General features: G+C 49.6%; 1 protein-coding gene across 3 annotated transcripts in view; it reads left to right on the forward strand.

The window, feature by feature from the left end:
- LOC119443188 (run domain Beclin-1-interacting and cysteine-rich domain-containing protein-like) overlaps positions 1-27,121 on the forward strand; it is a 323,250-nt gene extending 296,129 nt beyond the window's left edge. For all 3 annotated transcript variants that reach the window (XM_037708354.2, XM_037708355.2, XM_049662640.1), the window contains 2 exons: positions 5,518-5,590; positions 26,186-27,121. In XM_037708354.2, coding sequence (XP_037564282.1) covers positions 5,518-5,590; positions 26,186-26,225 — 113 coding nt within the window. In that variant the 3' untranslated portion in view covers positions 26,226-27,121. The remainder of the gene's footprint in view (positions 1-5,517; positions 5,591-26,185) is intronic.
- Positions 27,122-27,877: the final 756 nt, after the last annotated feature.

Genomic DNA, 27,877 nt, shown 5'->3' on the forward strand with positions numbered 1-27,877 from the left:
ATAGTCAGCAACTATGGGACCCTTGATTAATTGTTATATAAAAAATAAAGCGGAATACAGAGCAGAGAAACAACAAAATGGAATAAGCAAAAATATAAATTAGCAGTATAACATTACACAATGTTAATCACACAGCAAATAATTCTTAAGTTGGTGCTTAAATGATTACAAGGTAGATGGCAATTTAATGGCATATGGTAGACTGTTCCAAAGATTAAGTGCGCAAAAAGAGGAAGCCATCCTTCTGTAATTAGTATGGCACAAAGGTAGCAGGAAATTTCCTTCTGCTGCAAACCTTGTGTTATTAGGACCTTGCAAACCTTGTGTTATTAGAAGTAGATCAGAACTAACGAAGTTGTAAGAAACTTGTTTAGTTAATAGTTTGAAAAATAATATCGCTGAATGATAGTTGAACAAATCTGTAACTTGAATGCGGTTTGTACGTAGTTGAGAGGAGGCATTAGAGAAAAAATGACTTTGGGTTATAATGCGAATGGTTAGTGTTTCTCTTAAGTGGCCCTGAACCGCCCCTTGGGCTTGGTGAAAAAACACATCCTGCAGATAGCACACGCTGCTGTGAACATTTCAGCCAAATTTATTAAGTTGTGCGCAGCGCATGGAGTTCACAAGATGAGTCCGAAGTAAATTTTTCTTCAAACACTCTCTTTTCAAACAGGTGTCTTCTCCTCACTCATTTCAAGGCTGCCGTTGGCCTGCCATATGTTGTCATATATAAGATTCCCATAGATGTCCATGGCGCACACTCTTAATCGCAATGAAGGAAATCTGCCATCCATGTATGCCACATGCCTTGGTCATGTTTTGAGCCACACATAAAAAGGGCGCAAGCTCTGCCGCATGTTTCATTGTGAACAAGGCTCCCGTGGGGGAGCCGAAACGTTAATGTATTTTTAAATATATTTCAACCTTTTTTTGGTCGGTGTCTCGATCCCTTCCTTTTAAGTATGCATCATCCCGACCAGATGGGCTTCCGTCATACTCTCGACTTCATCCATATGCGACAGGCGTATGGCCAGCAAGTTATCATTCCTTTTAAGTAAGATTCCCATAGATGGCTGCAATTGGCCGATAGCTGACATCAATCAAAGATGTGTTTGGATCACTGCGCTTTTTCGTACTGTTGTGTATAATAGTTGATGTAGTGAACGAAACAGGCTGAAGGGAGAATTTGTTTCGAATTTTGCTAAGAATTACATATTTCCAGATGAAATCGGCTATCGTCTGTTCATGCTTGGCTGCACCCACTCCCATAGGAATAAAGCTTTGGCCACACTGCTCATCGGTGTATTAGCCGTCGGGTCTTGCTTATTTCCGATTAGTTTTGAGCACTCGACTAGCCTAGGACCACGCGAAACTTAGGCCCAGACCACACATAATGCTTAGCGTGCACTTACTCCTGGCCGCTCTTGTACAGATGCCTTGGCAGACATTGCTTCGTATTGAGCTATTGATAGCGCTTCAAAATGCGCCATTCGGATGTGGCTACTATCTGTTGGTCAAGCTGGCACAGAACAATTCCGGTCCGCACCACATAGCGCGACCAGACTGGAGCACATCAGCGCGCACTCCAGCCGTGTCGTGCACATAGCAAACATTGTTATACTGCCTATACGCACTACAGTTAGCCACTATAGTTGCATGTACAGTCATGGACAAATGAACCCAGAACAAGAAATAAAAAGTAGAACTCGAGAGCTTGATTTCACACCGCCACTTAAACTGTATTCATGATATTGCACATACTGCCGAAAAAAAAAAAAAAAAAAACGCACTCGAGCTAGCTTTAGCTCGTTCGTATTTCAATTGTCCATGACTGTACATGCGTTTGCTGTATAGCGTCGATACCATAGCTGCTGTGGGGTACCGCGACGAGCCCTCCCATCGTCGACATGCTCGGACAACTGCAAGCTTTGATTGGTCTGTGTGGGTAACATGGCTGCGGCAATGCGCACCAGCCTGAGCACCCACATCTGACTAGTCACCATCATTGTCAAAGCTCATTGCCAATTTAGCGGTTTTCCTGATAAATTTAGCATGTTCTTTGTCCTGCCTAGTGGGAAAAATTTGTTCTTTTGTGCGTGGATGGCTTCTTTAGTGGTTTTCTTGTAATATTGGCTTTTTTTTAGCATTACGAAAGCTTCAATTTCTTTTCAATAACTTGTGCTTCACGTGTCCCAAACATGCAGCTTATTCATGCCCCTTTGGAAGTAAGAGGGAATCATCATCATCCACAAACAGTGTGCTTCGCATTTCTACTTCGCCTTTCTCCGATCCTTAATTTGCGGGCTGGTCTCTGAAGTAACAATAAATGCAGCTTCAGTTACACGCTGCCCGAACACGTTTGCAAGATTGGCACGATGAACGTCTACGGGGTCGGCGATGGCATTGACCCTAGACCACGGAGTAAGTTAAGACAGGAGCGCCGACTCCGCTCATCTGGAAGGGACACATTCTGAAAAACCGGTTCCTGCTTCACAGCGTGTTCGCTAGATGGCGCTACGAATGAGGAAAAACTCTGCAGCGGAGAGGCGGGCCCAACAAACCGAAGGAGTAAAGGCGCGGGGACTCTCTCGCGGCACCTGCTTGCCTATCCGTTTTGTCGCCTGCTCCGCGCACGCCCTGACGCCTGTAGCGTGCATAGCTCTTGCGGTTCACGGAGTGACATTAGCAGGAGAAACAAGTCATGTATCACTTTATTTAATTTATCTTCTACAAGCCAAATGCAGGGCATTTGTCAGGTGGCCTACATGGAACTTTACAAGGCACAGGAACAGAAAATAAACAAATTACGGAAAATAAGACGGAAAGAAAAACTATAGCAAATGGTAAGGCGATATAATGGCAGTTCGGGTGGTCTCAAGCAATGACAGACGACAGCGAGAAGAAGCTTCTATGCAAAAGCTGACGTTTATCACTCTTTTTTATCTGAGCACGCATCATGTGCTAAGATGCTTTGCTTGCTTCTTTGTTTCTCACGGTGCTTTTCGTGTTGCCCGGTTCTCTTGCGAGCAGAATCGCCACATTCTCATTAAACATAAAAATTGGGAATCGCTGCCAGTGTTTCCTGCTTATTATTTCACAAGAGACGCTCTGATTATGTGTCTGCATCACTGGGGGAATCATCTCGAAGGCAAGACTGAGAATTTACAGGGTAGCCAGCCGGTATTTACACTGGCTAACGTCCTTGTCTTTCTTTCCCTTTCTTTCTTTCTCTCTCTACATTACCGCATGTCTCTGGACAAGGAAAGGCACCTGCACTGTGTGTAGTTGTAGACAAATTTAAATTGGGCTCCTCTCGTCCTTCCGCATTGGTGTCTTCTGGTTCCTCCTGGCACTCAGCATCATTGAGCTACGCCAGGCTTCCCTAAACAAATTGAAGGAACAGCCCAGCATCGAAGTCGAGACATTTTCTTTACATTTAGCAGGACATCGCCTTTGTCTTTGCTGAAGTAACTATCAAAAATAAGCTGCTTCTCGAAGTGTCGTGCACATATTTTGTCCATTGCCTTAAGCGCTCGCTTATTTCAGGAATTTTTTGACGCCGCTGGTGCAGTAGAAGATCAGATGGCGAAGCGAAGAGCAAAAATTTTTCGCGTCCTTTGCCATAACCAGATTTACAGCCGGGAACAAAACACTGTCCTGTTGCTCAGTCTCTTCACGCACAAGTATCAAGATGCCTTGTTCCGTCAGGCATGAATATACATGCTACAGACATTGTAAACAAAGCGAGGAAGACGAAAATTTCGCACCTTCGCTTCCGCGCAGACGTAGAGGAGTGAAAAACAAGTACTTCTGTTGTGTCTTTTTGTACAGCGTCATTTATCGTCTAGCTGTTTCCTCTAAAGACATCTAAAAATGTTTCGTATGCGTGCATAAAAGTGCTACCGCGTGTTTATTTGCGCTTTTATTATTTGTGCGCATATATTTTTTGTGTTTGATTGCTGTCAAATTGAGACGGCCGAGGGTCTACGTTTGTAGCAGACAACGCGCTCTGCGGGTGCCGCGCTGCCCGTTCTGCGCCGCCGTCGGTCTCCGCCAATCAGCGCATGCGCACATAGAAGCAAGCTGTTGAGTGTTTTCCACGCGCCTCGACAGATGGCGATACGCGATGTATAATTTGCGTTGCACGGTTTGTCCCGAGCGAATGCATTGCGCGGCGGCGGAGTCGGCGCTCCTGTTTATCTTACTCCGTGCAGGCATCTCAGAGTAGAGGAGGCGCTGGCGTGATGCTCGAAAGTTACCGCTGTGATGCGGCCCCTGTGCCCAAAATGTGCGGCGCTATGGCGCCGCATTGAAATAGATTAATGCAATTTCTACAATATCTGCCCGTCAACCACTGCACACGGTACAAGCTCGAGGAAACAATGGACGACAACCATGCGTACGCTTGGAAAGCAATAGTCATTCTTCTAACTAACACTTGGAACAGGCCAGATAGCTGTAGTTTACGTAGCTGAAGGATTTTTCAAAGAGAATACGCTAGGTACAGATCAAGGGACTTCCGACTTACCAGCTGGTGTATTGGCAGTAGCAGCGTCTAACCACATGCAGGAAGACTGGAGCAGCGGCGGAGCCTTCTGCACAGACTGCTTGCTGGAAGCCAAAGAGGCTTGGGCCATATATGCTTGGGCAATGTCAGAGGGATATCACTTGATACACCCCGGTGGCACTCATAGCGCTTGCGATTTCTGCTTGCACCGCCCACAAAAGGAAGATTCCCCCTCTCTACCCAAACTTACTAGCGCGTGTGCACCCAACGCCATTTGCTGCATTTGTGACCGTCATGGGACACGAGAATTCCCACAACAGTAAACCAACACCTTGGTATTTCTGTGCGCTGGTTTCTAGCCTATAAATTGTGAAAATAAGGTGTTTATTTACTAACCTTTTGTACATTGTGTGATGAGCTGCCGCCCTACATTTCATACAAAAAATAACTCGAAGGTTATTTCTTGTGCTGCAGTTGCTATGTATTTCATCGCTAGAAAGGATACACATTCTGGGTGAATATTTAGAGTTTTCTTTCTTTTCCATTCTGTTAGGCTAGAAGTAGTTGTTTTTACTGTATCATATATGATACACCATGCTGTAAAGGTGTTTAAGTAACCTCTTGTGGTCTTTCCTTGACAGTGCACTCAGCTGTCCTGGGGTAGACAGACTTGTCCATTTGCAATGCGCTGTGCATGGGCAAGTGCAATGACTTGAACGCCCGACTGGAACTGTGAAAAATTAGGCCCCCTTTGAAATAATTTTCTGGAAATGCACAAACGCTAGCAGACAGTCTTCGCCCCTTAATAAAGGCCCAAATATGAAAATTTTCCCAGAAATGATTTCTTCAAACTCAGATTTTCTCTTTTGTGAGGTGTCTGTGGCCATTTCATTACTGTTTTTTGGACACTGAGATGCACAGCAAACGAGATTCAGTGAAAAATAGTTTTTCATAGTTTCTGTGCATCCATGTTTTGCTGCTTTCAAGTGATGCTTTATTCTATACAGGCTGCAAGGCATCCTTCCACAGGACCTGCTTTGTGCCTGGTGCTTGTCCAAAGTGCAGACGTCTGAAAACCAGGTACAGTATGGGTACAAAAGCAGGTATAAAACCAAGTACGGCGCTCGGCACTATTGTCACGACCTCTTCTGAAGCTACTGTGTACTTCTGAAATTTTTCCTTCTGTTTACAGAATTTATGCTTTGTAGCAAACTGAATTTGACATCATTGCATGCCAAGCTTTGCACGCCTGAACGGCCCGAGCAGACGAAATGGCATCACGTGCTTAAGGTCACGTGTCTCAGTCGACGAATGAAATTGCGCATCGGGACAACTTTATCGCAGGCTCTTTCTTCATAGCCATTGAGTGCACAGATTAGCGGTAGCATGAAAGCTAAAGAAGAAGAGTGGCTCTTTCAAACTAAAGCCCTCCATCCACGCGCCAAAACGTGCATGGGGAGGTTTTATTTCAAAGCAGCGTCTCGTGCGCTGCCCGGCTCCCCAGACGACTCCACACAGAATTAGCTCCTGCACTGCATGGAAGTGACGTCACTTATATAAACTAAACACAATTGAAATATATAAAATCTTACTAGACAATGTGCCCACTCGTCCATCCTGAAGGCGATCGCAGACCTCGGGCTCGGGCGTCGGTTCTACGACTTTGTCCGCTCCTTCCTGACCCGGCGCAGGGCCGTCCTCCGCGCAGGAGACCTGGTGTCGGAAGAAGTCGAGCTCGGACAGCGGGGGACTCCCCAGGGGTCCGTCCTCTCGCCGACGCTCTTCAACCTAGTGATGATCGGGCTCTCCGAACGACTCTCGAGGATCGACGGGCTAAATCACACCATCTATGCGGACGACATAACGATCTGGTGCTCCGCGGGGTCGGATGCCTTCATCGAATCCGCCCTGCAGGAGGCCATTGAAACTGCCGAGTCCTACCTTGAACACACCTGTCTCAAGTGCTCCCCCACCAAGTCAGAGCTGTTGCTGTACTTGCCCAAACGCCGTGGCGCCAAGCCCAAAGGGTGGAAACCTCCGGTCGAACGCAACATCACACTCCGCATAAGAGATGGTCGTATAGTTCCCAGGGTAGACTCCATCAGGGTCCTGGGAATGATCGAGTCCCGTGGAAACAACACCCTAACGGTGCAGAAACTAATGACTAAGACTGAAAATGCAATACGACTCGTACGTAGAGTGGCCAACCGGCACCACGGCCTGAAAGAAGACAACCTACTGCATCTTGTACATGCGTTTGTTCTCTGCCACTTTACCTATGTCGCCGCCATACACAATTGGCTGCGTGCGGAGCGCGACAAACTCAACGCCCTTATTCGAAAGGTTGTGAAACGAGCCCTCGGCCTCCCTATCACCACTTCCACATATAAACTCCTCGAGCTCGGCGTGCACAACATGCTAGAAGAGATCGCCGAGGCTCAGGAGCGAACGCAGATAATCCGACTCACGACCACCAAAGCGGGCCGCCACATTCTGTGCAAGCTCGGCTTTTTCTCCTCGATGACCAGGGATCCCCCAGATTTGACGCCAGTCCCCTGCGATATCCGAGACCTTATCACGATCGCTCCCATTCCACGAAATATGCATCCCGACCTATACCGAGGCAGGCGCCTTGCGCGAGCAACCGACCTTCTCAGGAGCATAGACATGAAAATGGACGATGTCTCGTTCGTGGACGCCGCTGCCTATCGCAACAACCGAGCCTTCGCCTCGGTCGCGGTCTCATCTTCGCAGCGGATCCTCAACTCCGCCACGATCCTCACTCGAGAGCCCGAAATTGTGGAGCAAGTAGCCATAGCCCTAGCTATGCTCGACAGCAAATGGAATGTCATCTACAGCGACTCCAGACCGGCCATCAAAGCCTTCGAACGCGGTGTCGTCTTGGACCAAGCGTTACGCATCCTCCGCAGCGCGGATCAGAGTACCCTGAAGCACCACACCGTCATCTGGTTCCCCGCCCATCTCGGATGGGTGCCGGGTGCCCTGCCAAACCTCAATGAGATCGCCCACGACGCAGCGCGTGCGCTTACTGACCGCGCCGTCCCAGGCCAACCTCACCTCGCCGAGATAGAGACCAACCGGGATGCACCCATCACGTATAATTAAATCACCAAACACTTCTACCTTGGACGCCGCATCTTTCTGCCCCCACACCCCAAACTTAACAGACCGCAAGCGCTAACCCTACGCTTATTACAAACATACACATACCCAAACCCCGCCAAACTCCGCGTTCTCTATCCTGACGCGTACCCCAGCGACATGTGCTCCTCGTGCGGATACACGGCGACACTCACACACATGCTCTGGGAGTGTAGAAACGCTCATCCCGACTCTACCTCGGACAAGTGGGAGAAGTCCCTCAGAAGCTCGCTTCTCGCCAACCAGCAATGGACCGTCCAGCAGGCCCACGAAGCGGCCGCCAGGTATTCCCTGTCGGTCCCTACGTGGGAGACGCCCACTACGCCCTAAGCGCGTCGTGCAGGACCCAAATAAAGTTTGTCCAGTCCAGTAGACAATGTGTTGAACTTACGATATTAAAAGAAAGTTGTCTTATGCCGAATTTTTATTAGGCTAACAGCGCAAAATGTTTTCAACTATACTGGCATGTGTTTCTGTATAATACCGTATCTACTCGCATAATGAACACACTTTTTCTCCCAAAAAATATGCACAAGGATGGGGGGTGCTTCATTATGTGAGGTAAAATTTTGAGCGATTTTTTTTTCTCTGGCCACCTCTAAAAAAAGTCACAGTTTCACCTGAAAGGTGAACCATCGATTGCGATAGCAAATGCGTAGACAGCTACATGAAGTAGGGTAGTAGTTTTATCAACTGTATAAGCTTGCAAACATTCACCAACTAGTACTATGTAAATTAACAAGCATGGTGTCAGCACACACAGGCAAACATGAACACATCACACTCGATGACCGCAGACACTCACTGTGAAAACATTGGCATGAGGAAGCGCGGCCACTAAAGCAAGCGAAGTGACCTTCGTACTGTGTATCACTTCATTGCAAACTGAGCGGTGAGAACGGAGCACACACAAAGGTATAAGCCGCCGTCGCACCTAGATTCAGTCTTCAAGGCAGATCGCTTTCAAGATAGGGCGCGCAGCCTCGCAATGCGCAGTTGCTGCGCCACACCCCTCCGTCCCCTTCCCCCGGCGCCATGCGCGCGACAGAATACAGCGCGCTTCCTCCCCGCTTTCCTCCCTCGAACGCGGGAGATTGAGGTGCAGTGGTCGGCGCCGCCGGCAAAAATTCGCCTTGAGTGTTCATATAATTGCTATCGCAATAAAAGTAGAAAACACACGTTATTCGGTGACTTGTGTGAAAAGCTGCTGCCACACTACACCGGGCCCTACACGATATTGCGGCAGCTTGGCGATGTTAACTACGAGATTGCTTTGCTGGACTCGCGTGTCCCCACTGACGCTGTGCTTGTGTCTTGGCTGAAGCCTTACTTTGCTGCGAGTTACCTCCATTATAGCTGGTGCCAAGATGGCACCTTTACGGCGCAACCAAGAGTGGTGCTAAAGTCAGAAGAAGACGATTTGACGTGTCGAGGTGAAATCGGTCTCGACAGCCATCTTGTTTGTACATCGTTGCCTTTCTTGTAAATATTGTAAATACATGTTTATATGTGACTTCCGCACTGTAACAATATGAATAACTGTGAAAAATATTGTGGCCATTTTCAGCTAACATCCAAGTGCCCCTTTTATGGACATCCACGTAATATACACAAGCCTTGCATCACTAAGTCTTGTGGGGGTATTCCCCAAACCGTAGTGCATGCAATCACAGCTATGTAGGGTTCGGGCGAATAAGGCAACAAGCGAGTCAACTCAATGTTTATTGCTGCGGGTAATAAAGTACACTTGCAGAGGGAAGTCTGCTCTGTATAATACAGTTAAACCTGCTTATAACGAACCTCCATATAACGAATTCCTGGATGTAACGAAGTTTTTCGATTCCCCGCCGTTACTCCATAGAAGCACATGTATTTGAGACCTCTACGTAACGAAGTGGCAGCGGGAGACCCCCTCGATATAACGAATTTTCCCCTCCGACCACCTAGAGATTTCGCCCCAAATTTTGACATTTTTGCGCGAGCAGCAACCTTCTCCGCCGCGATGGAATGCGAAGCGAGCGCACGTGTGCGTGCGTGCGTGTGCGAGGCAGGCGGCCCTGCATCCCTCGACCCGGCGATCTTGCCGCCGCGGGCGTGACCTTTCCCCTCCCTTCATTCAAATCTGATCCTGCCGCTTGCTGCAGCTGGCCTAGCCCGCCAAGCCGGCACTCTCTCCTTTTCCACCTGATGTTGCCGACGCGCTGGTACACGCTATGGCACATCAGACTCGATGAGCGCGGACACGCGCTGTCAAACGCTGGCGGCGTGTGGAAGCGCCGCTGGAGAAGTGAGCGAAGTGACCTTTCGTGCTCTTGTCTATCGCTTCAACGCAAACTGAGCGCCGAGAACACACAGCACGCACAAAGCTACGAGCCGCCGACGCACCTACACTGCTAGACTCTGCCCCAACGCAGATCGCTTTCAAGATACGGCCTGCGCGACCGCGCGCCGCCCCGCTATCCCTCCCCCCTCGCTCCCTCGCCGGTGCCTCGAGCGCAACGGAAGAAGGCGTGCTTCCTCCCTGCTTTTCTTGCGCGCGCGAGATTTAGACGCGGTCGTCGGCTCCCCTCGCACGTTTTCACTCACACATACAGCATACGGCGCGCGGCGACTGTGTTATCGCCCTTGGACTTTAGGGTACGGCCACGCTAGCGGCAAAAACGCAACAAAAACGCGCGGCAACGCGTCATGCCGCGCGCGGCAAAAGCGGCAGGAATCGGGGGTCTTGCGGCGTGCCGCGCGAAATGGGTTCTGCGGCAAATGCCACGTGCCGCGAGATGAAGAACCAATCATGAGCAACGAGGGTTACGTCACGGAGCCATCACAACCGGAACGCCGCCGGTCCGCGCCGGGTTTTCAATCGACGATCGTCGTCTCTCGCATGAAACAACGAGCGCTCGCAGTGTTCCTCGCCCGTTCGGAGAGCGCGGGATTTCTCATCGCGCTGCCGCGTGGCGAGACGCGCGTGCCACGGTGGCCTCGCGGCAAGGCGCTGACGCGCGGCAACTTGGCTCGCTGCATGACGCGCGCATTTTTTGCCGCTAGCGTGGCCTTACCCTTATATACGGAATATCTATGAGCCAAAACCAATTTTAGGGTCACAACGCGTCATGGACACCATTTTTATATAGCAAATACGGATCTCAAGGGCCATACTTTTGCTGGCGGAAACCGAAAATACGTCATAGTTGTCGCCCCCGGCACTTTAGGCGGCCAATGCCATCGTCAAGCCACCAAGCCAAGCGACGTGAAAAGTCAAAATGGCCGCTCGGGCCGGCGCGGGGTGGCAGTTCGCGACGTATGATGCGGGAACGGTCCCACACTTGCGACGCAACAGCGGGGTTACCAATGCATTGAGTTCTATGGGAGCTGTGCCGGGACCGGTCGAAAACGACGTAACAGCCGGGAAAACGCAGCCCCCGAGTAAAGTTTTTACTTCGGTCTTCCACCGCCGGGTTCTTCTTTCTTGCTGTTTTACTTTGTCTTCGTAGTCGGTGTCGGCTTTCCTTAAGCCGCTGCACTGTTCTCGAGCTTTGGTGTTCAAGGACTCGAAATCGTGGATGTCAATAATTATAACTGAATTTAATTGCAGAAGACAGAGGTTACACTGCGAGTATATAATAAACAAGGAAAGCGAGTATACACACATGAATGCGGCTGAGCAAAGGCCTCGGGGCAGTCCGTCGCACCGATCGGGCACTTGGGAGATCGGTCCGTTGTCTCTCAAGTCTCAGACCACACTGCCTGCTCAGCCGCGCACATTCTCACCCCCAGTCCCAGGACCACGTGTCCGGGCTCCATAACTCACACCGGCGGTTGGCGTCACTCGAACCTGCCGAGCTGTGCACGCCGTCTCGCCCCCAACCCAAATACTCCCGAAAAACTCCCTTCTCCAGATGCCTCTAGCGGCGCGCCGTGCGATTTATGGTACTCGCAAGACCCAGTGCGCGAGAACCCCTGCTGCTCCCTTTTTCACCGAACCCCGTCCGGCCACCGCCGCTTTGCAGGCGCCCTCGGGAAGCGACTCCGGTCGCGAGCTAGCCGCACAACATCGCAAGGAAACAAATACACAAACACACAGAGACCCCAGAGAAGGCGAGCGACCACGCATTCCAACTAAACACAAAGACTGCATACATGAGTCAACTACGGCGCATATTCACAACGACCTTACACCCCGGTAACGTAACAGCGAGGTTCTACTGTAACACTATACGACGCTACGACGCAATCGTGACGCTCGCTCTTCGTTTCCGATGCCTCGCGCTTGTGCGAAACGACACGCGTCCACGCATCCGGTACCTGGTGTGACATTCCGAGGATGAATGCTTCGACGAAAACGGAAAGCGGGTGCGCGTTACAATTGAGGGCGCGTTAGAATCGAGTAAATACGGTAAACGTTTATTTTTCGAATTTTCGTGCCGAACCTGCATATAACGAAATCCTCTTTACAACGAAGTTTTTCGGGAATTTGTCAATTTCGTTATATCCAGGTTTAACTGTAAGTAATAAATAGGCTTGCCTTGTTGCGTGTAGAAGTCATGCAAGCGAGGTCACTCACGGGTTGCAGCGGGTATATCCGTAGGGGCAGGTCAGGTGTGACGAGGTCAGAGAGCCCCGGGGGTCTCTTGGTCACACTCTTTTATACCTTTTTACCTTTTCATGAGGGGACTGTCCTCCTCGCCCGTCAGATGCTTTCCCTCTTCCCGCGCGGGTAAACAGGTCGCGAGAGGCGAGCGAGAACCGGGACAGGGCAAAGTGCCTCTCTCTCCTGTCCGCCCGGCTCCCGCTGCGTGCGCTACGTGCGCTTGTGACGGCGAGCATACGCGGGAGAAAGTGTCCGCACAGCTCCCGCCGCGTGCGCTTCATGCGCATGCGACGACAAGCGTACGCGGGAGAAAATGGCGGCGTGTGCTCCCCACATCCTCCTCCCCTTAAGAAGGCCCCCGTATGTTGAGGCTGGCACCTAGGGACGTCCGTTTGCCTAAGTACCCGCCAAGGTTGGCGACCGAGGAACCGTCGGGCTGGTGGTGATATACACAGCCCTCAGTTGGCGGACACTTGATGCCGTCTCGGAGGCGGCTCATCAGCTGCACTGCTCAGGCTTGCGAGGCGGGATCCTTGTCCTTGCGAGGCGGGATCCACCTTCGATCCTTGTCGGGGCTCGAAGGTGGCTCTCAGTGCCGCGCCTCAGGTGTCGGCTGTGCTGGAGGGGCGGTCGCCTGCCGGCCGCCGGCTAGCGGTTCGTGCGGCTGCAAGGCGTCAGTTGTTCCCACGAGTACTGCAGGCAATTCCCACGGCCGTGTCTCGTCTTGCTCTGCTCCTGTAAATTGGTATTAGCAAACTGCATATAGCGGCACTGTGATCAGCAGCATAGTTGGCCGTATCCAGGAAGACCGTCGGTGTCTGTTACGAAGGGAATGTTCGCAAGCATCATCCCCAATTCGAGTCGCAGCACAAGATAATCACCGCACTGGCCCTCACAGCAGTCTTTGGTCGAACCGCACCCCGCATACCCATGCGTCGAACGTTCATGCCACATTCCCGTCGTGGCCTGTGAGGGTACTTGAAGACTGGAGCGACGACTCGTCGTCCATACTCAGCGCTCCGTGGTCATTAGACTTTCACTTCCCCGGCAGGAACTACCAAGGTGCCAGCCCGGCGCAGCTGTATGCTCATGCGTTATGCAACGCCACTCGGACTTACGAATGTTCCTCACAATCGTCAGGTTACGCAACTACATAGCAGTCAGATTACTTTCGCCTGCTACACAAATTGTAGCGTGGCTGCGGGCTTGCCGTTCGGTTCTGACTGCTCTCTCTCACCGATCGCGGTTGAGGGAGGGCCTGATCGTCATCCCACTGTTCATCACGCGGCACGTAGCATTGCAGGTCGCATACGTGTACCGGTCCGCCAATCTGCTTTCCTTTCTTGTTCTCGAGCCGGTAAACAAGCGATGAAACCTTCTCTTGCACTTTACAAATTCCTATTCATTCCTAATACGAATGGCTAACAGTGTGGCATGCAATTCGTGCGGGTGCAATGAGACGCTAGAGCACCTTCTGTGTCATTTCCCAGCTTTTGACACCCAACGACGGATTCTTCAAGCTCAACTCAGCATGTTAGATAGCAGAGTGCTGTCAGAGGAAAAGATTCTGGGACCATGGCCTATGCATTCTTGCATGCGAAAGGCCACAAAAGCTCTTCTTCACTTCTTGAAGGACACTGGACTGTGTGAACGCTTGTGACAGTGAACCCTCCTCTGTGACTGACTGTGTGAATGACTGACTCTTTATGATTATTTATATTCTTGCTCCTTATCTATTCTTCCCCCTTCCCTCTCCCCAAGCGTAGGGTAGCCAACCGGGCACATCCTTGGTTAACCTCCCTACCTTTCCCTTCTCGTTTCTCTCTCTCTCTTTTCTTGCACTTGATACGGCGCAGTCCACTTCGGCGCCAGCGAGGCAGCGAACTGTTTGCTAGCATCGCTGAAAACGTGCTGGCGTCGAAGCACCAGATTGCCCACTTCGTAGTGGACGTTCCGATGCGAGCGGTCGTACTGTGCCTTCTGTTGTGCCCTAGCAGTGCGAAGATTACAGCATGCTTTATGTAAAGCTTCCGTCATCTTGGCACGTAGATGCGTCACGTATTCAGCTCGTGCTGACGGCGCGACTGGCATTCCGCTGCGATCCGCGAGAGCCCTATCCATCGAATTTGGCAGCTCTCTCCCCAGGTTGAGAGAAGAAGGCGCATAGCCAGTCGAGCGGTTCACTGTCGATCGCAATGCAAACCCGATCTTTGGAAGGTAGGTATCCCAGCCCTTATGCCTTTCAGAGAACGCGACAAGCATGTGCTTGATGTTGCGATTGACTCGTTCAGTGGGGTTTGACTGAGCATCGTAGATTGTCATTCTCTTGTGCTTAATGCCAAGTGCAGCGCATGAGTCCACGAACACCTTCGCAGTGAAGTAGGACGCATTGTCTTATCAACTGCTCTGGAAAACCAAACCTGGGGAAAACCTCCATCAACTTATCAATGATCACTCGCACCGTCAGTATTCGTAGGGGGAAAAGTTCTACCCATTTACTGAAGTGATCCATGACCATCAGCAAGAATTTGTTCCTGCTCGGTGTTGTGGGATACGGTCCCATGATGTCACACGCCGCGATTTGCCAGGGAGTCTGGCTGTCGATAGGCTGCATGAAGCCGGGTGGTCGTCCGCCTCGGGGCTTCACGCTTTGGCACACATGACACGAGCGGGTGTAGCGAATCACATCCCGTTTCATGCCAAGCCACGTAGCGAAGCGACACAACTTAACATAAGTCTTGGGGCCGCTCGTGTGCCCAGCGATGCACGAGTCATGAAAGTAGCATAGCAGTGCTCCTCTCAATGCACGCGGTATCACCACCTTAAACGCCTCACTTGTGTCACCCTCGGTGGGAATATACCTCAGCAGGACACCGTCGGAATTCAGCAGATAGGAACCCAGCACGCTCACAGCATTACCAGCTGTTCCTGAGCGCTCCGCACCGACAGCAATACTAGCTGCCTCCATGTGCGCGGCGGCCGCGCCGCCCAGCTCCCGGAGCCCGTCGAGCACTTTTCGACAAAATGTATCCTTCTGCTGAGCCTCGAACAGCTCCTTTCTGCTGAAGACAACTCCTGCGGAACCGACAACATCCACGTGGTTCATGCTCTCGCCCAGGATCGACGGTTGTTCCGCGTCCCTTACTCTGGCTACGGCCAGGGTTTCTCCCTTGCCTCGGACTGGCGCTCTCGAAAGTGCGTCAGCTGCGGCATTGCTTTTTCCTTTGCGGTAGCGCACGGTGAAGTCATAACGCTGCAGCAGCAGTGCCCAACGCGCCAGGCGGTCACTCAGCTCGCTCAACCAAGTGAGAGCCATGTGGTTAGTCTCAATAGTGAATGCCACTCCGTCGACATAATAGTCGAACTATTGCAGAGCGAAAACTATCACGAGACATTCCTTCTCTTTCACCGAGTAGTTCCTTTCTGCCGGCGTCAACGAATGGCTCGCGAACGCAACCGGTCGGAGAACACCTCCGTGCTCCTGTAGGAAAATTGCACCTAGACCCAGGTCGCTTGCGTCTGTTTGAATCACAAACTCCCTATTCAAGTCGGGCAGGTGCAACTCTGCCATGTCAGCGAGCACCTTTGTGAGGCCGCGCATTGCTCTTGACCCCAAGTCCAATGCTCGTCTTTCCTCAAGAGCTTCGTTAAAGGCGCTTGCACTGCCGCGCAGTCTGGAATGAATTGGTGATAAAAGTTCACCAATCCCAGAAAGCGTCTCAGTTCGCATATGTCTTTCGGCGACGGGTACCTCAGTATAGCCTCGAGTTTATCCTCACTCGGCAGAATTCGGCCATTGTCCAGCGTGAATCCCAACAGCGTTATTCTGGTCGCAGCTATCTGAACTTTACTCGGGTTCAACGTGATACCCGCGGACCTCAGCCTGTCTAGAACGCCTCTCAAGTGGCGCAAGTGCTTGTCGAATGTTTTCGAATAAACCACTATGTCGTCGAGATATGCGAGAGCATGTTGCCACTTCGCATCGCCTAGAACTCGGTCCATCAACCTCTGGTAAGTAGCGGGAGCTCCGACTAAGCCAAAAGACATTCTTTTGAATTGAAAGAGCCCGCAGTGACAAGTGAAAGCCATTTTCTCTTTGTCACGCTCCTCCATTTTGACCTGAAAATATCCACGACTAGCATCGAACGTCGTAAAGCGCCCCGCCTAGGTTAGATACCAAAGAGGAAATGGAGGGTAGAGGGTACGCATCCTTCTTCGTAACCTCATTCAGCCTGCGGTAGTCTACACAACGGCGATAAGTATCGTCCTTCTTCGGAACTAGAACTACCGGGAAGCCCCGTGGGCTGTTTGACCTTTCTACAACGCCTGTGTCGATGAGTTCGTCTAAGGCGCTGTCAAGTGCAAAGCTTAGTCAAGCTTATCGGGCGAGGATTACATTTCCACGGCGCAGCGTCACCCGTGTCTATCCTGTGCCTGACTAGCGTAGTGCGGCCCGGACGGTCCGTGAAAATCGTGTCGTATTCGTACAACAGCGATGACAGTCGTGCCCTTTCTCTCTCCAGCACGCTGTTGACCTCTGACAAAAGTGGGACAAAAGCTGCCCCTTGCAACACCGCGGCACAGTGTTGTGCCACCGTCTCTCTGTTGATTTCATCACCTTCACTGATTACTGTTTGCTCGTTCGGCTGTGGCTGGGTGTGGCCCGCTAGCGCTGCGCCTGGAGACTGGTGTGTCTCGGCAGGCATGGGCGCTTTTGCAATGCAGACCTCCGCAGGCGCGGGCGCTTTTGCGAAACGCTTCAAAGCACCCATTCCGTTCTCTCGGTAGCGTCCGGTGCCGATGTCTATCAAAATACCCAACTTGGCGAGAAAGTCTCGACCTAAAATAACAGGCACTGACAGGCCCGGAAGATGTATGAGGAGTTGTCGCCTGACGCGTCTCACCCAACGGATAACTAGCCTAGCTGCACCGCTCAATTGTGCTGTGCCGGAAGCAAGGTGGAAGGTGGTGTCAAGCAGATATTGTTCTCGCGGAGATGATGTAACACTTCGTCACCAAATAAAGAAGCTCTTGCCCCAGTATCCAATAATGCAGCAAACTTATTTCAGGCTATTGTTAGATCGATGAACGGTGCCTGCGAGTCCGCGACATCTCCTACGCGACAAGCCAAAGGCGCAAGTAAATCGAAATCATCAGTTGTGTTTGAGATCGCCGCCCGGGACCCAAGGTGGATTGCCGGCAATCTCGCCCGTTTCCTGAGACACGTGCTCGACCTCGGCCCGGCTTGCTTGCACAGTCACAGGCGATTTGCCCCAGTCCGCCGCACTGGTAGCAACGGCCACCCAAGCCTCGGTGGCGTGGGCCCCCGTCGATCCAATCCGGCGGGCCGTAGCTTCCACGCTCTGCGGTCGGCAAGTGCTGCTCCTCCGGTCTCGCATTGGTCACAAGTTCCTGCTGCGGCGCACTGTGTGCCACGTTATTCTGTGCTGTTTTCAGCGCGTAGGCGTACGGGTCCAAGGCACGGTCTGATAATTCCCAACCACGCTGGACCTAGGGGAATGTGAAGTGATCCCGCCGCCGTTCCACGCGCAGCGAGGCTCGAGTGACAGCGCGGCGTGTGGAGGCGGGCGGTATGCTTGTGCCACAAGGATGTCCACTTGGATGTGCTTTGCTTCGGCGGCGAGCTCGTCTAGGTCTCTGAACCTACATCCCCTGAAGTAGGCCGCGAAAGCCGGGTGCGCTTGCCGTGTGATGCGCTCGACTTTCTCGGCGTCGGTGGCGAGAGGGCTCGTGAGACGATGAAGTTCGTCCATCGCTCGAACATACTCCAGCAGGGACTCGTCCGGATGCTGGGTACGCAACTCCAACTCTCTCCTCAAACGCCACTCGTAGTTGGCTGGAAGGAATTCCTTGCGGAAGTTCACGCGGAACTCTTCTACCGTGCGGGCTCTGTGTCCGGCCAGTCGGAACCAACGAGCCGCCTGCTCAGTCAGTGAAGCAGGGACCACGCGCGCGAGAAGTTCGGCGTCTGAGAGCCCTGTTGCTTGCTGATAATACTGCAGACGGTCGAGGTACTAGTTTGTACTAGTGCGATTGTGGTACCCACTATAGGTAGGTATGTCTACATTAATTCGTGGTCGCTTGCTCTGTGGCGGGGCCTGCATTGTGTTCTGCAGGGTGCCGGCTAAGCTCTGCATGACTTGCAGCGCATTCTGCAGCATTATTTCGCTCGACAGAATACTACCGCCCGAAGGTTCGGACGCATCCGCAGCTTGCGTCGAACTATTTAGAGGCATATGTGCCTCTGTGTCCATGGGGCGAAGCGGCGAGGCGCTCGGCATGTTACGCCTACTTTCAGGCCTAAACCCTGCCAACGTGGCATTTCCACGATTATGACTGTTCCACGTGAAACACTCAAAATCAAAGCTACCAGCTTTTTCGGAAGCTGCCGCCGCGTTAGCATTAGGTCTCTGATTTTGTGCCGCTACATCTGACAACATGAACAAATCTGGAAAGTCAGACAAGCCCGTCGCCATTGTTTGCTGTAACTTCAGTAGTCCCAGCTCCAACATGCAGAAACAGACTAGCCGTGTTGTGAAACACGTTGGCAGTGCCAAATGTGGGGGTATTCCCCAACCCGTAGCGCGTGCAATCGCAGCTGGGTAGGGTTCGGGCGAATAAGGCTACAAGCGAGTCAACTCAACGTTTATTGCTGCGGGCAATAAAGTACACTTGCAGAGGGAAGTCGCTCTGTATAATAAGTAATAAATAGGCTTGCCTTGTTGGGTGTAGAAGTCACGCAAGCGAGGTCACTCACGGGTTGCAGCGGGTATATCCGTAGGGGCAGGTCAGGTGTAACGAGGTCAGAGAGCCCCGGGGGTCTCTCGGTCGCGCTCTTTTATTGACCCTTCGCGCGGCGATCCCGTGGGCGCTGCGATGTTTGATCACGTGGTGACGCGTCCATTGCTTGCCTCAACTGCCTCCATTGCCTCCTTGTTTACAATGGAAGTGTATGACGCCGGCGCGGCTTAGAAAACCTCTGTTTTCGGAGATATCGTAGACGGTGACTAGGTGGACGACACGAAGGTTTGATCACAGCTTCAGAGAACATGCAAAAGTGCTATCAGAGCTGATTAAGCTATGTCCAAACGGCGCAAGCAGCGTATATGGTGCTTGTTCTAAAAGCGGAGCTAGATATGTATTCCAAGCTGTCCGATTATGAATTCAGTCAGGATTAGTGTGATTTGCTCTTTGTTCTTTATTCGGCAAATATTTTGAAGCAGTGGCTTGTCAGTTTCTGACCCAGTGAAGTTCCTCGGTGCGGCCACTATCTGATTTTTTTCTGCCTAATCGCTCGCGGGTGTGCTCAGTTCCGATAGATTTGTTCTTGCTGCGCACAAGGCTTGAACGTAGCTGTTTTGTACATTTTAATGCCTTGTAGCAAATATATATTACCTCTAGTATCTTGCTCACTCTTGTCGACCGTCACCAAACATTCAGCTTCGACCATTCCTGCGCTATCGGAGTAGTACCGTCATTTATTGTGCGTATACAGTGCACACATATTCAAGTGTGTGCCCATTCACTTATTCTCGATACGACGGCGATAGAGTGGGCGTAAGTTTTAGTCCCATTTGGGACAGATGTGTATGGATAACGTGCGCGAAACTTACTATGACAGGAAGTGGCGATACTCCCTTTGTCATTGTTTAACGAGTGGTACTCACTCTTGCCGACGTTCTGGGGATGAATCACTTTCTTTGAAGGTTAGCGATACAAGGCTGGCGGATGAGCAAATTTCTATATCCTCGAGGAAAGCCGCATCACGAAGTGCCGGTAACAAGTTCGGACAGTTGCAGCAGCGGTCCGTGAACTTGGCCACACAGATTCATTCTATTCCTTAACATGCCAGTCACTATTTTTGCAGCCAACTACTGCACACGTCTTCAATCCACATGATTCAATCTAGCATGATTGGAGCACAGTGTGTTAGCGAAAACTCAGTTGCATTTCCGACAACTGATCGCACAGAAGCAAGGTAGAAGCGGTAATGGTTTCGTATTCGTGTGCGGTCGCTGAGGAGAGGTATGGCGCGCCGCCATGAGCGCTATCTCATTTCTCTAAAACAAACTGCTCCGCAAAAAGGGTCAATACCTTTTTACCTTTTCGTGAGGGGAATGTCTTCCTCGCCCTTCGGATACTTTCCCTCTTCCCGCGCGGGTACGCGCGTGGACAGGGCAAAGTGCCTCTCTCTCGTGTCCGCCCGGCTCCCGCTGCGCGCGCTACGTGCGCATGTGACGATGAGCGTATGCGGGAGAAAGTGTCCGCACGGCTCCCGCCGCATGCGCTTCGTGCGCATGCGAGCGTGTGCTCCCCACAGTCTATGGGATTCCCAGAAAATATTCTAGAAAAAAGGAGGAACAGGATTTCCAATTAAAGTGCAAATATCTTAGCTAAGAGGGATGTACAGTGGATATGAAACTGTGATCTGGGTCATTGAAACTTGATTTAATTCTTTAAGATATGCTCTGTGTAGGTACAAGGGCCCACTACTTGATCACTTGCGCAACAGTAAAAGCTTACGTGAAAGTACAGTCCATCAATAAATTTTTTCATTGTGCTTTTAAAGCGAGTTCATACTGAAAGAGCATGGTCTGGACAGGAGCGTTTAGCTGTCATATAGTGCTGCCCTTCATCTATTCTTTTAATGCTGTCGTCTGTTTCCACTAGTGTTCATGACCATTAAATATTGTAGGCAAAGCTTTGCCTTGCTTCAGATAAGACTGAATGATAAGCACCTGGTCAAAGCAGAGTAGTTAGAAAAGACTTGCTCAAGGCCTATTTGGTGCATGCTTGACATGGTTAGTGAGCACAAATAAACACATACATTTGTGTGTAAACTAGTTGGTTCTTGAACAGGGAAGCCAAGTTGTGCTGCATAGCTGATGCGAAAGACACACCAAGTAAAAACATGAAATTCTCATGTCTATCCCTCCTCTTATGTGCTGTGTCTGTTTTTGTGTGCTCACTGACTGTGTAAAAGAGGCATAATACTCCCAATGTCATAGCAGCTGAGAGTATCGTGTATCTGCATAATAAGATGTAAAAAAACAAACAAACTATTTCTGGCTAATATAGTATACTGCACTGGCCTGTTACATATACAATGCCAGCATTGCAACAGCACAAAATGTTGTAATCAATGTTTTATTTGTAGAACCATTACAGCAAAATATACGTCTGATTTCCTGTCTTAGACAATAGTGTACAATTTAGTTAGAGGTGCACGGGCTAAGCCAAAGTCATGGTGACTTGATGGTAGTGTGAATGCACACTGCTGGTACACCTATTGGACCTGTACGAAAAAAAAGAAATAGGAAAAATAAAAATCACATTAGGTGTAAATGATAAAATAAATTACACCTGCAACTTACACTCAGATATGAACACGTCACTGTGACAAGCCGAGTACTGCTGTTTAGCATTTTCTTAGCTTGTTGGTCTGCTTAGCACGACTCATGACAAGATGTTTCTCCATCCTCTACCCGAGAATGTGCTTTGTAGCGGTTAGACTTGCGGCAGTGCGAAGGTGATGTGGCAAATGTAATTACAGATTTTGATTGCTAAAGGTTTACCAGACTGGTGGCAAGCAAATTTTGTAATACACGTGAATGTTTCGCAAGCAAATTTTTTAATACACTTGAATGTTTGAAATGTGCGACTACTTAGAAGCAGAATGCCAAGGTTTTCAAACCGAATAATACAAAGTGAACCTGCCCACATTAAAGCTTCAACCACAAGGAACAAGTTCCTGACGGATTTCTGGCGCTGGCTGGCGTTGTCAACAGCAGTGCAACACTTACTTGATGCCACTGTCGACTTATCCCAGATCACAGCACCAAGGCTTGGAAGTGGCTAGCAAAGCATGAAAGCCAGTCGAAAATACGGCAGAAACTTGCTCCTTGCGGTTGGGCTTTAACATTCTTGATGCCGCAGGCAACCAAATCCCGCGCATGCAAGTTGGCTAAAGTAGCAGAGATTGCAGGTTATTACTTTTTTTTTTATAGTGAATGACCCAGTTCTATTTATTTCCTAACAAGGTATTCATCTTCTAAAACTATTTCCCCATGAGCCTGCTCGTTGCAAATAAGACTAGAAAACCTTTGCTTGTAATTGTTAAGATCTTTTGTAGTTAACTTTGTGCCTATCTTCTCATCATGAAACTGCAGCGCACATGCAAGAAACGAGGACACAAGGTAAAGGTAACACACAGGCACTGACTCGCAACTCAGTTTATTTTAGAAGGAAGTTACATACACATATATATTGACACAAGGTGCCTTCAAATCTCGCGCCCGTCTATGTGTTGCTACGTACGAAAGATAGCAGCAGCGAAGCGGCCAACACGTGCGCACAAGGCACGTGCGATCGGAGCAAGAGATCATCAGGCGGGGCACGAAGAAGAAGAAAACGCGTGGAACGCTTGTGAGACGACCGTGTACGTTGGAGCGAGACTCTTGCTTAACTGTTTGTCGGGCACAAGTTCGCCCAACGTAAATCAATTAAACCAACTTTAACCAACTGTGTGTTACAATTCTGGTGGAGGTGCTGGGTATGATTTCAAGCCCTTCTCGACTTAGAGAAAGCAGCCCGGACGCACGGCGACTCGGACCCAACGAACTGACTCCTGTTCACCAACGCAGCAGTCGTCGCCTACGTGGTGAGCCCCCCCGAGTTTTTCCCTTTGCCGGATTCTCTCGGAGCGTCAACATCTGTTAACAGAAACGCTACCGAGATGACTACTCAGGCCGCGCCAACTCACATCGTAGTGAATCCGCCGATGACGCCTGAGCGTTTCCATGGCGACACATTTGAAGACGCAGAGGACTGGCTGGAACGCTTTAAGCGCGTCGCGGAGTTCAACGAATGGAACGAACAGCGCAAGCTGCGAAACGCTTACTTCGCGTTAGAGGACAGCGCAAGAACGTGGTTCGAAAACCACGAAGCGACATTTGTGTCTTGGGATGCTTTCCGACGGGAGTTGCTTGCCACTTACCCGAGTACGGACCGCAGGGAGAGGGCCGAAGCTGCCCTACAAGCAAGAAACCAGCGAAACAATGAAAGCGTCGCCATGTATGTAGAAGACATGTCCCACCTATTCCGCCGAGCTGATCCCAACATGAGCGAGGACAAGAAGCTTCGCCATCTAATGCGGGGCGTAAAACAGGAACTATTCGCAGGGTTGGTTCGTAGCCCACCGCGCACGGTCGCTGCCAGTAATTTCACAGCCAGTAAGTACCATTGTACGCTTTGCTTGGGTTGCCTTCCTGTGCCTCTTGGCTTTACAGTATGACCATGAGCACAACTATATGTAATCCTAATATACGCAAACTCTTAAGGTTCTGATGCAAATGGACTTCTATAAGACATATATTGTGACTACGTGCTTGCCCTTACTGCACCACTAGTGAAAGCTTACTTTAAAAGACACAAAATTATCGAGTGTTCCATTTAAACAATCTTTGCTGCCTCCACCATGCAGTGTTAGTAACTCTGGTTGCGTTGGCACCAGATTCTATATAAACAGCCTGATCAGAGCTTGGCAGGCATGCAACTTTTTGTCAAAGCAGCCTCACTACACCTGCGTCATGTGGAAACAATGCGCCCAACTTTGTGGTAGGGTCACCAACCTCTCTACCAGGATTGCCCGTGATTTCCCCCGTCTTGCATTGTTCCTGGCTTACAGCTTTTGCAGACAGTGACCTCCTTTGCAACGCCATTTATGACAGCTCCGCAGTCAGCTGTAGCAGTCACTAAACAGTCTTTCCGCTGCCTGCTAGGCACATGCTGCACCTTCTCAAAGCTATCACAGATGGTGCCATGATAGGCACTGGTTTCTTCTTGAAGCTTGCTACCATAGACAGTAGAAAAAGCAGACTCGGGACTTTCCACTGTCAGTGCGTGTTTCTGGCTTACAAATGCTGTCAAAGGTGAAGCAATCTTCAAGGACGTCAAGGTTCTGGTTGGCTGTTCGGTGTTGTGCCTCTGCTATGGAGTAGAGCTGGTTTTCCGGACAGGAGTTGGTGCTATGGAAGGATTCACATACTGCTTGACAAGAGGGAGAAATATGCAAACCAAGCGAAAGAAGGTCAGCCTTGGAGATGGCAGGGACGCTGTCCTGCCAAGTCAAGCTGCTCCATGAAGAAGGTGCCCGGGGTTTCCTTGTTGCATAGCTGGTGCAGCTTCTCTCCAGATAGATGGACAGGGTGCAGGGCTCCTGATACGCGAAGTCTGCCAGCACCTTGTTACCAAAACGGCTCAGGTGGGGTGCTGATCCTGCCTCCGAGGAAGAATGGCAGAAAACGCTACTTGCGCCATGGGATTCCTTTCAGTAATCTCCTGACCGAGCTGGCGATACCTGTCCATACACACGCTGACACGCACTGTCAACTGCATTGTTAGTGCCAACGTACACGACGACAACATCAGCTTGCCAGCAATCATTGACAGCAAGTACTCAATCCTTATTCCCCTATGCTCGGCAATGCTAACAGACAGACCCACACACGATGGGAAATACTGGGCCGCATATTTAACCATGGAGTCCCAAGCAACCAAAACCCATGTCATGTTGAGAGCAGTACATTTTAGAATAATGCCAAGAAAAAAAAAAGAAAAAAAAGACGACAAATTCATTTGAGCTTTTGCATATATGAAAGAACGCTATAGGCTCAATTAACTGCACTGGCTTCTAGTCGGCAGGTATATGCGTGGAACAATGTAAAGAATCCACGCTACGGATGCACAAAGCAAGCGGTCGCAAACAAGAACAGCAAAATCGGCAGATACGTGACAAATACAATCAAAATACGTATTAGAATTGATGTAAATGACACTAGCAAATACAAAATAGCACTACAATGGAGCAGTCGTGCATATAAAAGGATGATGTTAAAGACTTAGAAGATGTAGCAGAACGAGGACTGTGAACCAACAGAAGCAGCAGGAAATTACGTCCCACAAGTCCGGCTGATGGGAGGTGTACTGGATGTCATGTGCCAGCAACAAGAAATCAAACCATGCGCCAACAAAAAAATGGAAATACGTGTGCGTGTGACGTTGGCTTTTAATGACATCACTTCGCGGCGCAGCAGTTGATTCTGTGTGGGTTCGTTTGGGAAGCCGCGCGGTGCAGCAATCGCTGCCTTATTTTAAGCATGACCAAGATGGCTGCAATCGGAAACGTAGAACGGCCAGACGCGTGTCACGGAAAAAGGCTCTCTTTTGTGCGTTCATCAGTAAAAACTCAGCTTGCCGACGTGATATAAAATGCTATAATGACTAAAATGTTGATCCAAGATGTATGAAAATTTCTAAGATCATGCACCAGTAACTGTAAAACCAAAAAATTGATTTTTCCACGACCATTCGGTCTCTTAGGACCTACCAGTGTGCCCCCTTAAGATTTTATGTGATGCTCTCCTTGCTCATTTCAAATTTATTTTTCAACATAACACATTGAGCTTGATTTGGATGCTGAGCTAACGCACAGGACGCGCCTCACCTTCTGTTACTGCTGTCCACTTTCTGGCGGCTCCCCTTAAACATGGTGAATTTGCGCAAGCTGCCAATAAATGGCAGCAGAACATTCTGGAATTTTTTATTGTTCTCCTTTTCCTTACCTGAGTACCGTTGTAAGTGGTTACAGACCATGTGCTCCTTCTGCTAAAGAAAAAAATGGGACTGCGGCTTCGACAACAGCTTTTTTCTGTAGCTCCTCTATCTGTACACGAGTGGAAATAAATTATTTGATTTGTTTTGTGCTAAGTCGAGCAGTAGTGGGATTGCATTTCGTGGAAATTTGTTGCTGCTTATCTTTATGTGCCAACTTATGCCAAGATGAGAAGGTTCTGATTTGTAAAGTTTAGCCATAACATTGCGGGACACATTTTCTTCTTTTGCAGGAGGCAAAGCATGTTGGAAGCAGATGCATCATCGACATGAAAGCTCGCCTGGTCCATGCTCCATGTCCTTTTATTGACAGCCTTATAAGGTCATGTTTTTAAGGAGTTTTATTTACTTAGACAATGTGACCGTCAGCTTTTATGACTGTGCCCTTCTGTTGAAGGCAGTGATGGCTATCAGTGAATGAGATCACATTCAAATTTCTCAAAATCAAATCTGCCACAAGTGTGCTTTCCAGCTAATCAGGAAGTACTAAACTCAATTTTAGTGGCTTTTCAAATTTAGCCTTTATGTGCATCACAAGCACCAAGATTAGGTTGCAGATAGAGCAGAACTCTCATCGAGTTCCTTAGTTTTGCTTCTAATTGTTGCTGATAATGGTCTATTTTGTTACTGCGCTGGTTATGGCTTGAGCGCATGCATGTGTAACTGTTCTGCTTTGGGATAGCACACAAGTTGTGGAAATGCACAAGGATATTTATCTGACCAGAAATCTGTTTTGTTTAATGCGGTGAGTGATAAGCATTGTAGCAGTTGAAAGAAAGTGACACTTTTTCAACAGCCACGTGGATATTTTAAATGTGGCTGACATGGTTCTTCTTAAAGCCGTGTGCTGAAGCAACACCAAAGACTTCTCGAATTTACTTCATGATAGCACACTTCGATATAGCTAAAAGCTTCATTACTGATGAAAAGAGGCCGCAGATTCTTTTATTGCATTTCCTCTTGCTGTAGGTGGGGTAGTGCATATTAAAGTGTAGCAAGCTTTGTGAAGCCTGTGCTACCATGCACAAACTATTTAGAAATGGCAGCTGGGCCTAGGAGTGTGATATGGGGGGGGGAGAGCAAGTGTAATATACAAGAGCCATATTTTTTCATGTTGCATAATAATTAAATGTTCAGATGAGCAATAAAAGGCCATGTATCTGCATGCACATCCTGTGTGCTCCTACAATTTTTCTTTTTTCCTGGAAAAGAACAGAAAGGTGCCTAGCCATTGTTGAGTATAATTAGTGGTAGCACAGTTACCACCCAGGAAGTACACCCACCTAACTTAACAGGGCTTTATGTTCAATGCCGAGCATGTTTTTCAAGCTTCTGCAAGGGCGACACTTTCACTGAATGACCACATTCCACACGAATTTTGTTTCATCATGTGGGGAAAATGCTTATCTTAATTTTTTTCACCTGCCTCCTGCGACACATGAAACACACATATAGAAACAGATATTAAATAAAGAACAAATATCTAAACCAACAGAACTGACCACCAGGCTAAGTTCGCAATGATTCATTACACGTATAGTAGTGCAAGACAAGAATAAGGAAGGAAACAGCACAGGTACTAATTCACTCGTGCTTTGCAGAAGAAAAAACGAGCATATCTGCAAGAATTGCGCCTGTGTGATGTTCACATGTGACAGATCACAAGAGTTATGTATGGACAGAGGGTAGATAAAGTCCACACATTACCTGCCTTTACCCAGTAGACGCTTTGGGTAGCTATCGATCCTGTCCTTTCTTTCCCTTTTTTGATGTGAAAGCGTCAAATGGCCCATTGAGCGAAAAAGCCGGCGGTGTCTGTAGCAACGAAACTTTCCATTGGCTGTGATGCCACGTTGGGAGCATGTCTCGTGCGCTCGTGACGATGGCTTGCACTTGCTGGCACAGGCCTCGACGGAGCAGAGCAG

Source organism: Dermacentor silvarum, chromosome 2, assembly GCF_013339745.2.
Source record: "Dermacentor silvarum isolate Dsil-2018 chromosome 2, BIME_Dsil_1.4, whole genome shotgun sequence".
Classification (NCBI taxonomy): domain Eukaryota; kingdom Metazoa; phylum Arthropoda; class Arachnida; order Ixodida; family Ixodidae; genus Dermacentor; species Dermacentor silvarum.